The 16,088-nt window shown below is 46.4% G+C and overlaps 1 protein-coding gene across 1 annotated transcript in view; it reads right to left on the reverse strand.

Annotated features, from left to right (window-relative positions):
* The window catches only part of LOC110509422 (ryanodine receptor 1), a 90,731-nt gene that overhangs the window by 42,578 nt on the left and 32,065 nt on the right, over positions 1-16,088 (reverse strand). Inside the window, exons 43-68 of the mRNA XM_090226241.1 lie at positions 15,895-16,084; positions 15,651-15,765; positions 15,417-15,537; positions 15,026-15,195; positions 14,034-14,254; positions 8,413-8,503; positions 8,129-8,269; positions 7,842-8,005; positions 7,469-7,547; positions 7,265-7,354; positions 7,007-7,150; positions 6,830-6,907; positions 6,486-6,561; positions 6,248-6,371; positions 6,046-6,161; positions 5,829-5,896; positions 5,568-5,689; positions 5,272-5,321; positions 4,914-4,974; positions 2,868-2,994; positions 2,652-2,763; positions 2,399-2,480; positions 2,171-2,301; positions 1,637-1,957; positions 1,306-1,546; positions 1,020-1,107 (exon numbers count right to left, since the gene is read on the reverse strand). Coding sequence (XP_090082367.1) covers positions 1,020-1,107; positions 1,306-1,546; positions 1,637-1,957; positions 2,171-2,301; positions 2,399-2,480; positions 2,652-2,763; positions 2,868-2,994; positions 4,914-4,974; positions 5,272-5,321; positions 5,568-5,689; positions 5,829-5,896; positions 6,046-6,161; positions 6,248-6,371; positions 6,486-6,561; positions 6,830-6,907; positions 7,007-7,150; positions 7,265-7,354; positions 7,469-7,547; positions 7,842-8,005; positions 8,129-8,269; positions 8,413-8,503; positions 14,034-14,254; positions 15,026-15,195; positions 15,417-15,537; positions 15,651-15,765; positions 15,895-16,084 — 3,323 coding nt within the window. The remainder of the gene's footprint in view (positions 1-1,019; positions 1,108-1,305; positions 1,547-1,636; positions 1,958-2,170; positions 2,302-2,398; positions 2,481-2,651; positions 2,764-2,867; positions 2,995-4,913; positions 4,975-5,271; positions 5,322-5,567; positions 5,690-5,828; positions 5,897-6,045; positions 6,162-6,247; positions 6,372-6,485; positions 6,562-6,829; positions 6,908-7,006; positions 7,151-7,264; positions 7,355-7,468; positions 7,548-7,841; positions 8,006-8,128; positions 8,270-8,412; positions 8,504-14,033; positions 14,255-15,025; positions 15,196-15,416; positions 15,538-15,650; positions 15,766-15,894; positions 16,085-16,088) is intronic.

Below are 16,088 nucleotides of genomic sequence, written 5' to 3' on the forward strand. Positions count from 1 at the left end.
CCTATAGGGAGGAGGGAGGAGAACTGGCAGTGTGGTGCCAGGACAACAACCTCTCCCTCAATTTGAGCAAAACAAAGGAGCTGATTGTGGACTACAGGAAACGGCGAGCCGAGCAGGCCCCAACTAACATCGACAGGGCTGTAGAGTGGAGCTGGTCGAGAGTTTCAAGTTCCTTGGTGTCCACATCACCAACAAACTATCATGGTCCAAACACACCAAGGCAGTCGTGAAGAGGGCATGACAGAACCTTTTCCCCCCCAGGAGACTGGAAAGATTTGGCATGGGTCCTCAGTTCCGCAAGAAGTACTACAGCTGCACCATCGAGAGCATCCTGACCAGTTGCATCACCGCCGGGTATGGCTACTGCTCGGCATCTGACCATAAGGCGCTACAGAAGGTACTGCGTACGGCCCAGTACATCAATGGGGCCAAGCTTCCTGTCATCCAGGACCTATATAATAGGCGGTGTCAGAGGAAATCCCATAAAATTGTCAGAGACTCCAGTCACCCAAGTCATAGACTGTTTTCTCTGCTACTGTAAGGCTAGCTGTACCAGAGCGGCAAGTCTAGGCTCCTCAACAGCTTCTACCCCCAAGCCATAAGACTACTGAACAGTTAATCAAATGGTTACCAGGACTATTTACATTGACCCCCCCCCCCCCCCCCATTTGTTTTGTACACTGCTGCTACTGGCTGTTTACTATCTATGCATAGTCACTTCACCCCTACCTACATGTACAAATTACCTCAACTAACCTGTACCTCCTCACGCTGACTCGGTACACCCTGTGTATAGCCTCGTTATTGTTATGTTATTGGGTTACTTTTTATTATTTTTTACTTTAGTTTAATTAGTAAATATTTTCTTAACACTTATTGAACTGCACTGTTGGTTAAGAGCTTGTAAGTAATTATTTCATTGTAAGGTCTACACTTGTATTGTATTTGGCGCATGTGACAAATAAAGTTTGATTTGATTTGAGAGAAACAGTTGTCACCTTTCAGGGGTTTACACTCACATGAGATTTGGACCAGAATATGAAGACCTCTCCAACCATTCTGAAGAGCTCCTCTGCATCTGGGTCTGGGCATGTCAACCACCTTGCCCTGCAAATGGAGGACATCTCTTTGAGGTACTACTCATGGAGACCATCAATACCACAACAAACATGTATGCAAAGACAACTGGCAGGGGGAATGGTTTCTGACATATAGTACTGTTAGACAGGATACTGGATATGAAAGGGTGTACAACATATCTACAGAAAAAACATGAGCAGCCACTAGTTTGCCTGTGTACTGTACCTGTTATTGTCCACATAGCGGATGAGTAGAGGGTAGAGGGCGTACAGGTCCCTGCAGAGCACAGCAAACTCCTCCCTGATGGTGCCCTCCTCCTCATCCCCCTCGGCCTTCCCCTCCATACGCAGGTGGTCCTCCTCTGCCACCACCTTCCCTGTCCTCTTCTTCAGCTTCTCCATGGTGGGGATGAAATGGGACTTGAGCATCTCTGGCTTGGCCCTGCTCACAATAGGCTGGGAGAAGACTAGGGATGGAAGAGGAGAGGTGATGGTGAGTTGGCAATAAAACACACACACAGGTACATTAGACACGTAAAGCATTGTGGCAATCTCACCAGCCAGCCTCTTCATCCAGGAGGCCTCGTCAATTCCCAGGTTATTGACGACGATCTTCATGATGCTGCCCAGCAGCTGGTTGAGCTGCTCAGAGGTGACGTCGGTGCAGATCTGGCCCTCCAGCTCAGGGAAGATCTCTACTCCTCTTTCCCACCAGCGGGGCAGGTAGTTACACAGCATGGGCAGAGTTATCTCGATCACATGGGGCATCTCTGTGTAACGGGCACCTGACTCTGCCAAGTCCCCGATCTCTTTCAATAGAACGTCTAGCTCTGGTATGTCCTGGCATAACTCCTGGACCTCATTGGGCAGACCCAGGACTATGGACATCAAGACAGACACACAGACACACAGACACACAGACACACAGACACACAGACACACAGACACACAGACACACACACAGACAGACAGACAGACAGACAGACAGACAGACAGGAGAAAAAAAGAGAAGATGAGAGAGAGTGTTGAGGAACTTGAATACAAGTTCTGGGTGGACAGAGAACAAGTTACAGGACTAGCTGGACACTCACTGGCTCTTTCTCTGGGGGTCTTGGTGGTGTAAACAGAGAAGGAGTTGTACTCATTGAGATGGGGCTCCAGGTAGGCCACTGGCATAGCAGCCGCGAGATGGGCCAGACACTCCCCTAGGGCTGGCATCTGCCTGGACAAGGGAAGACAAGGGCAGTCAAACTCACAGATGATCAGGTTTGTATTGCTGTACTGTTCACAAAGATAAACAGATCCAGATCCAGACTCACCTCTCCACATGAGGGTTCTTGACAGTACCCAGGGAGTAGATGGCGCACATGATGCGGTAACACGACATCTGGAGATCATCCACTGACCACCACGAACACACACACACACACACACACACACACAAAAACACATGAACACGAACATACACGGTTAACAGTCCAGTCCACAAGATATGCACATTTTTCACAATTCTGAGAGTAAGTAAACTGGAATGATGTGTCATCTCATGAATGCCGTGATAACACGACTCACAAAGGACATCATCTCCAAACTGGTGCTGAGAGATGTGGTCGAACAGGGAGGTGAGGACTGGGAGCAGAGCAATGGTGGTGTAGTTGATGTTCTGGGACACGCCTTTCACCTGCTGTAGAGGGACCACACAGTAAAACAGGGTGAACAAGATTGAAAGACAATACTTCTGGAATAGTTCAATTCCTACCTGTTCTCTTGTAGACACTTTGCTCTTACCTGGTTGCCTTTAGACACCTTTCCCAGTTTGAGGTTCTCCACCATCTTCTCTATATCATCAGCTGCACCCTCAAAGAATGACCTGAGCCCTGCCTTCACGATTTCAGGCCCAGACTTCATCACCGTCCTGAGGAATTCAGAGCAGGGAGGGAACAGAGGAAGGCTATGAGAGAACCTGAGATGACACATTTGATCCATTACCTTGGCCTGGGGAATAGGTTTATGACAGTCATAAATACCTCTTCCCCCCCTTTTCCTCTCTCTACCCTACTAAGGTTACATTTGCAAAACCCTTGGTTAACACAGAGATTCTGGGAACGTCAGAATGTGGGGGGAAATTAACTATATTCTGGTAATCCGAACAATTGAACACATGCGGTGGTACTTAATGAATATGATGTCAGTTCGGTTGTCATCTGAGTCATCTGAGATGACATAAACTCTACAGTGGAAAGTCTACACATCAGAGTTATCGGATTCACATGGAATTGTTGTTCAATTTAAATGTTTGAATATGAAATTATTTGTGATGGGATGAAATGTGATTTTAGCTTCTAAAATGTGAGATGTGGGTTTTCATAAGATATTGCTGCTCACTCAGTGGCCCGCCCACGTGAAGAGACAGAGGTTGTAAACTATGAAACACACCCCTTTTCTCCCTTCCTATATAAAGCCTTGACGACAACATAACTTTCTGTTCCGAGGATATGAGGACGACAGTCCTATGTCAGAATGGTTCAGAACGAAGCCAACATCAGCATGAGCTTTGGTTGCGAATGGTATGAACTTTGAACTCTTATTCACTACAGAAGTGATACCTCCTAGCTGTTGAGTTAGCGACCGCAGCTGCAAACGCAGGTTAGGAAGGAACAGACAGAATATCCCGTCTATCACACAATGACTCGGTTTGGCAACACAGCCTTCCATCTACCACCAACCTACTGAAGCACAGCTCAGAGTAAATATTTATTGCATTTTCCTTTTCCAAATGGGCAGTAATTTAGAATGCATAAGATACTGTATTTACGATAGCACAGCTTTGCCTTTGTGTGTATCCGTTATTTTACCAGGTAAGTTGACTGAGAACACATTCTCATTTGCAGCAACGACCTGGGGAATAGTTACAGGGGAGAGGAGGGGGATGAATGAGCCAATTGTAAACTAGGGATTATTAGGTGACCGTGATGGTTTGATGGCCAGATTAGGAATTTAGCCAGGACACCGGCATTAACACCCCTACTCTTACGATAAGTGCCATGGGATCTTTAATGACCGCAGAGAGTCAGGATACCCGTTTAACGTCCCATCCGAGAGACGGCACCCTACACAGGGCAGTGTCCCCAATCACTGCCCTGGGGCATTGGGATATTTTTTAGACCTCCAAAGAGTGCCTCCTACTGGCCCTCCAACACCACTTCCAGCAGCATCTAGTCTCCCATGCAGGGACTGACCAGGACCAACCCTGCTTAGCTTCAGAAGCAAGCCAGCAGTGGTATGCAGGGTGGTATGCTGCTTTGTTCCTGTCTTCCCACTCTTTCACTCAACCCAGCCCATTTTCCTTTGTGTAACAAGCCGTCATATCTGTTCCGCCCGCTAGGGACGTTTTCCTTTATGACGTCATTTGTAATCAAGTTATGATTAATTATGTGTATGTGTGATTAGTTAGGTATTTAGTAAATAAATGATTAAACCCAAGTTTGTATTGCTGATTCAAATTGTTAGCCAGGGTTCTTGCAGATAACCAAGAATTTACAACTTTCAGATGAGACTGTAGTAAGATGAAGATTAATGTTGACTGCTATTGATGTAAAATATTACGAGTTCTTTAAGAGTTTATTCGGAAGATAACAGCTCTATAAATATTATTTTGTGGTGCCCGACTCTCTAGGTAATTACATTTACATGATTAGCTCAATCAGGTGATATTAATTACGGAGAAATTATTTTATAGAATAGCATGTCATATCACTTAATCCGGCATAGCCAAAGACACGACACCTTCGTATTTGGATTGTGAACACATTTCAGAGAAGTGAAGAAGATTACCTTGCGTCGAGAGATCGTGCCAGGATGTGAAGACAGTTGACAATAGCAGGGGCGTCATTTCCTATACAGGATATACAAAGTCACCTAGATATAATGAAGGCTGGCAACATTAAGATAAATTCTTTGGGATTTACAGTACCAGGTAGAAAAACCTTTAATTCAAGTACATTAGTTAAAATGACATCAACTCAAATCAGCATGAGAAGGGGAGAAAGCCAAGCACAGGAAATCAGAGTCAGAGGTGGACGAACAGCGGACAGTGAAATAGAGATACAGTGGGGAGGGTCAAACACAAGTTAGTCAGATGGAAACAGAGCAGGAATGATGGGACAGAACTAAATCAAAGACGATTTCTTACCAAAGAGAGAAACTCTGTGTCTCACCAGAGCAGCCATTTTACAGAAGATGCTACAGCGACACCCAATAGAAAGGAGAGAGGAAACGCAGAGGAAGGTAATGGTAATGGTTGATGAAAGGTAATGAATGATGAAAGGTAATGAATGATGAAAGGTAAGAGGAAAAAGGTGAAATTACAGCACAGGTTCCAAAAGAGAGACTTGACATGATGAGTAGAGAAAAAAGAAAGTGGCGAAAGCCAACTAACTAAACTGAGGTGTAGCAATACACATGTAATACAGTGTGTGACAGAGTTACCTGGCAATCATCTCTTTCTCCTTGTTAGAGGAATGTCCTCCAGTACCCAGGACTTTGGCCGGTGTGGACAGGAAGTACAGAGAGTGGTTTTTAAAGTACTGATTGATCAGGGGCAACAGGATCTGAAACAAACACAGTTCATCATCATCATCATCATCATCATCATATATTCTTATACCCCTGCAGTAAACATTTAACAGTTGTATCAAATGCCCTCTCTCCTCTCTAGATAGGCCTGTTTCATAGTGATTCTGCTCTCACCTTTGCAAAGAATTTGATCTCCTGCTCATGAGGCGACTTCTCCACTCTGCCACTGCTCACCACAGCCTCTGAATGAAACCCAAAAGACAACATTATGGAGTATTGTTATCGTGTTAAATGTCAACACTGACTCTACACTGATTCATTCAGTTGCTCAATAACAAAGCACTATTTCATTGGTTATCATCATCCACCCTCCTCCAAGAGCCCACTCTACCAAGATGAGCTATGAACTCCTGGGCCATCTCCATCCACTTTAACAGCTTCTGCAGGAAACCATAAGCAAAGCGCTTCTCGATAGATGAGATGTCTGACTCCATGTCTTTTATCCCCCTGGAGAAAGAATTCAAAAGTCTGATTTATCAATACATATTCAGTTGCTTCCTCAACTTGATACCTTCAATGACTTTTCCTTTTACCTGGTGACTGCAAATCCATTGAGTTGAAGGAATTTAAGAAGCTCCTGAGCCTTTTCCCTGTCTCGTGCCTTTTCCTTTGCTGTCAGGGTGTCATAGGGTACAAGCAAAGGGTGGGAGCCTCCTCCTACACACAGTCAAAACACACACAAAGTTCCCATTTACTTTTTTTTAAGAAAAAGGTGACTGGCAATTCTGTAGGCAATATCCTCTTTGTTTTCTGAACAGAATGACCTCTGACCTTTGGACTGCAGCTCCATCTTCTTCTTGCGACCCCAGGTATTGTGATAGTTCTCTGCAAGCTGTTCTGCCATGGACTGGGGAAAGGAGAATATATGAAAACATTGATCACATTACAGTCTGTAAAGTAATTGAGAGGGATGGGTAGCCTAGCGGTTAGAGCGTTGGTCTAGTAACCGGAAGGTTGCAAGATTGAATCCCTGAGCTGACAAGGTAAAAATCTGTCATTCTACCCCTGAACATGGCAGTTAACCCACTGTTCCTAGGCCGTCATTGAAAATAAGAATGTGTTCTTAACTGACTTGCCTAGTTAAATAAAGATAAAATACTTTAGTGCCATCATACCTGCAGCTCTCTTGACAGTGCCATGTGGGGGATCTCAATCGGTTGGGGACTGTAGCCATGGCTGGGGTCGTACGTTGCCTGAAATACACATTTATTCATACTGTTTTTATTATCTCTGTCCACAGAGATCCTATTAAATGGGTTATTCATCCTTTCCTATCGTCCTTTTCTCTGTACCTGTGCAGTCTGAGAAATTTTCCGAGCACCCTTCTTTTGCTCAGTCTTGGCTTCCTCTCCTTCCCTCATTTGATCCAGAGTCCACTCCCACGCAATTATCGCCTTCACGGACTCTTTGATGGGCCAACGGTAGATCTCTTTGTCCTACAAAGGAGGAGATCATTACAGACAGAGGGCATCAGAGAGCAGAAATTGTAAAAATGGTGGTTGACAGAAAAGACTATGCATTGTAAGAAAACGATCAACTGTGCCTCTTACCTTCTCTGAGAATGTTTTGTACGGTCGGAGCATGGGGTGAGTTTTAGAATCTTCATCCAACATCTCTCCATACGTCCAGTTGTTCTGAATCTGCAGGTGAACATACATACAACATTATTGTTTAAAACACCATACATTGTACAGTTTGCTGTACAACTGATACACAAACGTTTATGGCTGCCTTTGGTCGTTTTTTTTACTGACCTTTTCAAAAGCCCACTTGTCATGTGTGTATTCAGCATATTTGTTGATGAAACCATCCAATCTCTCAGGGATGATAGTACTACAACACAAAACATCAACTTCAGTACACCATAGACATAACATACTACACAGTAGCTAAAAGCAGAGGATACTGCGAAATATTCATAAAAATATCAACACTTTCCATTGAAACTGTATCTTATCTAAATTGTTTGTGTTTTCTCAAGGCCTTCCTCCTATCAGTTGACTCTCCCTTCATCATCTCCCTCTTCTCTCCTTCATCTTACCCCCTCATCTCGCCCTCTCTTCTGTCCATCATTTTCTCTCTCTTTCAATCTCCCTCATCTCACTCTCTCCCATTCAAGGGTCTCACTTTGTGGTCTCCACTGGCTTGGGATCAAAGTTTCCCTCTGCATCCACTGAGGCTTTCTTCTCAGTCTTGGAGGAGTAGCTGGCATCTACATAATCTGGAGGGATGGCCCCAGCAATGGCACATATGCACGGCATGGCAATTTTGAACAGCTCAGCATCAAATTTCTGAAACCAGAACCAGATGACATAGTGAAATATTTATACAATGATCTATCAACGTATTGTTTTTTATTGGAGCCAAACATTTCCTGGTGACTAAGATATCATCGATCAGTGTAATAGTGTAACCTTGTGGGCCAGGGACTCAAAGATGCCCCAGAAGAGTTTGCGGGTGAGATGCAGCTCCTCCTCTGATGACACTCCAAAGTTGCCCCAGCCGTTGGGCAGGCAATAGTACTTCCAACAGCGCTCATAGTGATTGTTCAAAAGCTGCAGCCAACAAAATAACATTATGAGATCTGTGAAAATATGCATACTAACATCTGGATGATACGTACATTATCTTGATACAGCTATCTTCATTTTTGATTCTATAAAGGTTTGATTGTCTAATGTTTAAGTCATGTCCATACCTTAAGTGGCATTTTGGCATATTCATTGAGAATTGGTACATCAAATACCAGCCTTCTCAACAGGTGTTGTAACATGGATGGCCGTAGATTTCTAAGAAATAGACACAAATAAATAAGCGCACGTAAATACATTATCAAGCATGGTTAAAAGCTTCTCTAGGGTAGGGGGCAGCATTCGAAATTTTGGATGAAAAGCGTGCCCAAATTAAACTGCCTGCTACTCAGGCCCAGACGATAGGATATGCATATAATTGGTAGAGTTGGATAGAAAACATTCTAAAGTTTCCAAAAACTGTTAAAAGTGTCTAACAGAACCGATATGGCAGGGGAAAACCTGAGAAAAATCCATACAGGAAGTAGGATTTGTTGTTGTTGTTGTAGCTTTCTATTCAATGCCATTACAGTATCCATTGACTTATGACTCAAATTGCAGTTCCTATGCCTTCCACTAGATGTCAACAGTCTTTAGAAATTGTTTCAGGCTTGTATTCTGAAAAATTAGGGAGTAAGAGCAGTCTGAATGAGTGGACCCTGCCTTGTCACATACTGTAGCTTTTTCATGCGCATGACCGAAAGAGTGCCTTTCTTGTTTACCTTTTATATTGACAACGTTATTGTCTGGTTGAAATATTATTGATTATTTAGGCTAAAAACAACCTGAGGATTGAATATAAACATCGTTTGACATGTTTCTATGAACTTTACGGATATAATTAGGATTTTTTTGTCTGCCTGTTGTGACTGCGTTTGAGTCTGTGGATTACTGAAGAAAACGCGCAAACAAAACAGAGGTTTTTGGATATAAAGAAAGACTTTATCGAACAAAACAAACATTTAGTGAGTAAATTAATGTCTTCTGAGTGCAACCATATGAAGATCATCAAAGGTAAGTGATTCATTTTCTCTCTATTTCTGAATTGTGTAACTCTTCTACTTATCTGGATACTGTTTGTAATGATTTCTCGGCTGGGCTATGTTCTCAAATAATCGTAAGTTATGCTTTCGCCGTAAAGCATTTTTTAAATCTGACGCCGTGGTTGGATTCACAAGAAGTTCATCTTTAAACCTATGTAAAATACTGTTTTCTGAATTTTTATAATGAGTATTTCTGTATTTGAATTTGGTTGTCATGTATTGTCATGTTGTGTCTTGTTTCTGTCCTTTCCCTTCACCCTGTCTCCCTCTGCTGGTCGTTATTAGGTTACCTTTTCTCCCCCTCTTTCCCCCAGCTGTTCCTTGTCTCCTCCTAACTACCTCGTCACCCCTTTTCCCACCTGTTCCCTTTTTCCCTCTGATTAGTCCTCTATATCTCTCTCTGTTTTTGTTCCTGTCTTTGTCGGATTCTTGTTTGTGTTTTTCATGCCTGAACCAGACTATCGTCATGTTTGCTGCAACCTTGTCCTGTCCTGTCGGAATCTGCCGGTCCATCTGAGCCTACCTATGTTTTGTTATTAAAGAAGTTCTGTTTACGTTAATTCGCTTTTGGGTCCTCATTCACCAACGTAACAGAAGAATCCGACCAAGAATGGACCCAGCGACTTCGGATCCTCTCCACTCAGCCGTCGAGATCCAGGGAGCGATGCTTGGCAGACACGAGCAGGAATTGTCTGCTGCTCGACATGCCGTTGAGACCCTGGCCACCCAAGTCTCCAACCTCACAGAACAGGTTCACCATCTCCGCCTCGATCCACCGGCCACTTCCAGGGCTTTCGAATCTCCGGAGCCCAGAATCAATAATCCGCCGTGTTACTCTGGGGAGCCCACTGAATGCCGCTCGTTCCTCACCCAGTGTGATATTGTGTTTTCTCTCCAGCCCAACACTTACTCCAGGAGCACTGCTCGTGTCGCCTACGTCATATCTCTCCTTACTGGACGGGCTCGTGAGTGGGGCACGGCAATCTGGGAGGCAAGGGCTGAGTGTACTAACCAGTATCAGGACTTTAAGGAGGAGATGATACGGGTTTTTGATCGATCTGTTTTTGGGGAGGAGGCTTCCAGGGCCCTGTCTTCCCTATGTCAAGGTAATCGATCCATAACAGACTACTCTATTGAGTTTCGCACTCTTGCTGCCTCCAGTGGCTGGAACGAGCCGGCTTTGCTCGCTCGTTTTCTGGAGGGTCTCCGCGCAGAGGTAAAGGATGAGATTCTCTCCCGGGAGGTTCCTTCCAGCGTGGATTCCTTGATTGAACTCGCTATTCGCATTGAGCGACGGGTTGATCTTCGTCACCGAGCTCGTGGAAAGGAGCTCGCGTTCTCCGTTGCCCCCCTCTCCGCATCACTACCATCTTCCTCTGCCGGCTCGGGTGCTGAGCCTATGCAGCTGGGAGGTATCCGCATCTCGACTAAGGAGAGGGAACGGAGAATCACCAACCGCCTCTGTCTCTATTGCGGTTCTGCTGGTCATTTTTGCTGGTCAGTTTTTTTTTGTTAAGAAGAAGGACGGGTCCCTGCGCCCCTGCATAGATTATCGAGGGCTGAATGACATAACAGTGAAGAATCGTTATCCGCTTCCTCTTATGTCTTCAGCCTTCGAGATCCTGCAGGGAGCCAGGTTTTTCACTAAGTTGGACCTTCGTAACGCTTACCATCTCGTGCGCATCAGGGAGGGGGACGAGTGGAAGACGGCGTTTAACACTCCGTTAGGGCACTTTGAATACCGGGTTCTTCCTTTCGGCCTCGCTAACGCTCCAGCTGTCTTTCAGGCATTAGTCAATGATGTCCTGAGAGACATGCTGAACATCTTTGTTTTCGTTTACCTTGACGATATCCTGATTTTTTCACCGTCACTCCAGATTCATGTTCAGCACGTTCGACGTGTCCTCCAGCGCCTTTTAGAGAATTGTCTTTTTGTGAAGGCTGAGAAGTGCTCTTTTCATGCCTCCTCCGTCACATTTCTCGGTTCTGTTATTTCCGCTGAAGGCATTAAGATGGATCCCGCTAAGGTCCAAGCTGTCATTGATTGGCCCGTCCCTAAGTCACGCGTCGAGCTGCAGCGCTTTCTCGGCTTCGCAAACTTCTATCGTCGTTTCATCCGTAATTTCGGTCAGGTGGCAGCTCCTCTCACAGCCCTTACTTCTGTCAAGACGTGCTTTAAGTGGTCCGTTTCCGCCCAGGGAGCTTTTGATCTCCTCAAGAATCGTTTTACATCCGCACCTATCCTTGTTACACCTGACGTCACTAGACAGTTCGTTGTCGAGGTTGACGCGTCAGAGGTGGGCGTGGGAGCCATTCTTTCTCAGCGCTCCCTCTCTGACGACAAGGTCCACCCTGGCGCGTATTTTTCTCATCGCCTGTCGCCGTCGGAACGTAACTATGATGTGGGAAACCGCGAACTGCTCGCCATCCGCTTAGCCCTAGGCGAATGGCGACAGTGGTTGGAGGGGGCGACCGTTCCTTTTGTCGTTTGGACTGACCATAGGAACCTTGAGTACATCCGTTCTGCCAAACGACTTAATGCGCGTCAGGCGCGCTGGGCGCTGTTTTTCGCTCGTTTCGAGTTTGTGATTTCTTATCGTCCGGGCTCTAAGAACACCAAGCCTGATGCTTTATCTCGTCTCTTCAGTTCTTCAGTAGCCTCCACTGACCCCGAGGGGATTCTCCCTGAGGGGCGTGTTGTCGGGTTGACTGTCTGGGGAATTGAGAGGCAGGTAAAGCAAGCACTCACTCAAACTCCGTCGCCGCGCGCTTGTCCTAGGAACCTTCTTTTCGTTCCCGTTCCTACTCGTCTGGCCGTTCTTCAGTGGGCTCACTCTGCCAAGTTAGCCGGCCATCCTGGCGTTCGGGGTACGCTTGCTTCCATTCGCCAGCGTTTTTGGTGGCCCACCCGGGAGCATGACACGCGTCGCTTCGTGGCTGCTTGTTCGGTCTGCGCGCAGACTAAGTCCGGTAACTCCCCTCCTGCCGGCCGTCTCAGGCCGCTTCCCATTCCCTCTCGACCGTGGTCTCACATCGCCTTAGATTTTGTCACCGGACTGCCTTCGTCAGCGGGGAAGACTGTTATTCTTACGGTTGTCGACAGGTTCTCTAAGGCGGCTCATTTTATTCCCCTTGCTAAGCTTCCTTCTGCTAAGGAGACGGCACAAATCATCATCGAGAATGTTTTCAGAATTCATGGCCTTCCGTCAGACGTCGTTTCGGACAGAGGTCCGCAATTCACGTCTCAATTTTGGAGGGAGTTTTGCCGTTTGATTGGGGCTTCCGTCAGTCTCTCTTCCGGCTTTCACCCCCAGTCTAACGGTCAAGCAGAACGGGCCAATCAGACTATTGGTCGCATCTTACGCAGTCTTTCTTTTCGCAACCCTGCGTCTTGGTCAGAACAGCTCCCCTGGGCAGAATACGCCCACAACTCGCTTCCTTCGTCTGCGACCGGGCTATCTCCTTTTCAGAGTAGCCTCGGGTACCAGCCTCCGCTGTTCTCATCTCAGTTCGCCGAGTCCAGCGTCCCCTCCGCTCAGGCTTTTGTCCAACGTTGCGAGCGCACCTGGAAGAGGGTCAGGTCTGCACTTTGCCGTTATAGGGCGCAGACTGTGAGAGCTGCTAATAAGCGTAGAACTAAGAGTCCTAGATATTGTCGCGGTCAGAGAGTTTGGCTCTCCACTCAGAACCTTCCCCTTAAGACCGCTTCTCGCAAGTTGACCCCGCGGTTCATTGGTCCGTTCCGTATTTCTCGGATCATTAATCCTGTCGCAGTGCGACTTCTTCTTCCGCGATATCTTCGTCGCGTCCACCCGGTCTTCCATGTCTCCTGTGTCAAGCCCGTTCTTCGCGCCCCCGCTCGTCTTCCCCCCCCCCCCATCCTTGTCGAGGGCACACCCATCTACAGGGTCCGTAGGATTTTGGACATGCGTCCTCGGGGCCGTGGTCATCAGTACCTAGTAGATTGGGAGGGGTACGGTCCTGAGGAGAGGAGTTGGGTTCCCTCTCGGGACGTGCTGGACCGTGCGCTGATCGATGATTTCCTCCGTTGCCGCCAGGTTTCCTCCTCGAGTGCGCCAGGAGGCGCTCGGTGAGTGGGGGGGTACTGTCATGTATTGTCATGTTGTGTCTTGTTTCTGTCCTTTCCCTTCACCCTGTCTCCCTCTGCTGGTCGTTATTAGGTTACCTTTTCTCCCCCTCTTTCCCCCAGCTGTTCCTTGTCTCCTCCTAACTACCTCGTCACCCCTTTTCCCACCTGTTCCCTTTTTCCCTCTGATTAGTCCTCTATATCTCTCTCTGTTTTTGTTCCTGTCTTTGTCGGATTCTTGTTTGTGTTTTTCATGCCTGAACCAGACTATCGTCATGTTTGCTGCAACCTTGTCCTGTCCTGTCGGAATCTGCCGGTCCATCTGAGCCTACCTATGTTTTGTTATTAAAGAAGTTCTGTTTACGTTAATTCGCTTTTGGGTCCTCATTCACCAACGTAACATTGGTGCTCTGCAATTTCACTGGATGTTGGCCAGGTGGGACGCTAGCGTCCCACATACCCTAGTGAGGTTGAACACCTCACTAAAAGTTCAATGTACAAACAGTTTAGGGAAGAGAACATGTCATGTCCAGGAGACATGAAATTATAGAGGACAATTCTACTGACAGAATGCAGAAAAATAGACTTCAGATAACAGCTCATGGTAAGTCCAACTCACTTGCACAAAGCCATGAGACATTCCTCAATGACATCTCTCTGGGCCTTAGTGAAGGCTCGTCCGCGGGACAGACGGTAGATGGTGTGCAGCATGGAGTCGATCATGATGGCCCGGTGGTCTGTGCCGGCAAACAGGAAGGCACACTTGTTGATGAGGGGCAGCACGGCCAGAGAGAGGTAGCGGTTCAGAGCCAGGGCCATCTCTGTGGTGCAGAAAGCTGCCTAGTGGGGAGAGATCCATATAAACCAGGGATGGGCAACTTTGTTGGGCGTAGGGGCCACAAAACCAATTTCAGGTCTGCGTCCCCACATCCATACCCACACCGGCAGTCAAAGCCAGCCCTAGCATTTTTGGGGCACTACGTGAAATGTTGTTTCCCCCCACTCCCCCACTGGGAAAACATTTTAGAGGCTCCCCCTTTTGAGGTTTTAGAGTTAATTTCCTGCAATTCTACACATTTTGCCAAGGCGAAGAGAAACGTTTTTTATTTTAAAGCTAATTTCCTACAATTCTGATCGAGAGTGACTAACTAATTCCATCATGATTACTACAAGTTTAGATAGCTGGCCGCTAAACTAACTTACCAAACTAAAAATGTTTTGCTGAGATGGGCTAATTGAGTGGCTGCCAGTGACTGACATAACAAGAGAAAAACTGCTGATGAACAACCACATTCTGAAATTGCCCCTTGTGTATTCTACTATTCTAACTCTCAACAGTAATCCACTGGACTACAAAAGGGGAGCCGCGGGTCGCCAGTTGCCCAACCCAGATTTAAACTGTCATATTCTCTGTGTTCAAAAGACCACACACACTAACAACTCAATTCAAACGTTGAGACACATTTTTAATCAAACATTATGCTGATATGCCAACAAATTAGCTGTAGTTCTGTTTACAGTCAATATATGCTTAGTGTCTCACTCCTGCATAAGAGCAAGTTATTGCCTTGTACAGTATATGAGTAGTGAGATCGAGAGAGGCTGACTCACTGTGTCCAGAGAAGCAGCTGCCCTCATGTCAGGCAGGAAGCCCACCTCCAGCACATGGAGCAGGAAGTCCTGGTTGTCAATACCATACACTCTGTCAAGGAACAGCACCATGGGAGCCTTGTGGTCCGGCACAAAACTGGAAGACATCTTGGGTTCAATGATGCTGTTATCTAGAAATCACAAAAGACAGAGGGAAGTTAGAGGGGAGAATAATGCTAGGACTCACATCATATTAACACTTTTGACTACAGATATAATATGGAACATATTATGATCAAACTAAACTAAAACCATTTTTTGTTCTGTTTCATAATCAAGACATCAATACTCCCTTTCCTTGAGCCAACACAACAGAGTTAATTGAACCCAAATGGTTTCCCCTTTGGCTCACCCTTTCCAAAGTCTGGGATTTGGACAGACAGGCTGATGACTCCCACCAGGTCCTCTATGGGCACCAGGGACCTCAGGATGGCCCTGATCCTAAGAGCCTCACCCTTCCCAGCCTGGATCAACTGGAGGATGAAGAACAAATAGCAATGTCTTAGACTGAAAACACAGCAGCTAGCTAGCACAATTCCATAAACATTGGCTTCTCTCTTAAGGTTTCCCAACGCTCAGTACTCACATGCATCTCAGGAGCGCAGCGTCCCAGCAAGTCAATGAGAGCTGAGTAGAAGGACATGATGGCATTCCCCAGATGCACCTTGTTCTCCTCATGCTGCCCCTCTCCACCAGGGAACCTACCAGGAGAAAGGAAAAATTCATACATGTAGACCCAAAACCTTTGAAAGGAGAACATGTTCTAATCTGCTACACCAGTTAAGACTAGATAGTCAATCGGCAGAGTCCCGAAGCGGTTTGGCACTTACATGCCGGGGAAGCGCCTGTCTTTCTTGACAGTGGGGCCGTCCCTGGCAGGATCTTCAGAGATCTTGATGGCCTCCTCTATAGCAGCCAGTAGGCCGTTCCCACCCTCTCCTCTCAGGGCCGGGCCAAAACACTCTGGCCGACGGATCAGAAGACGCACCACCACATTGGCATTCTCCTCTACGCTCTCTCCTAT

This window comes from Oncorhynchus mykiss, chromosome 29, assembly GCF_057628025.1.
Source record: "Oncorhynchus mykiss isolate SJ-2025 chromosome 29, ASM5762802v1, whole genome shotgun sequence".
NCBI lineage: Eukaryota > Metazoa > Chordata > Actinopteri > Salmoniformes > Salmonidae > Oncorhynchus > Oncorhynchus mykiss.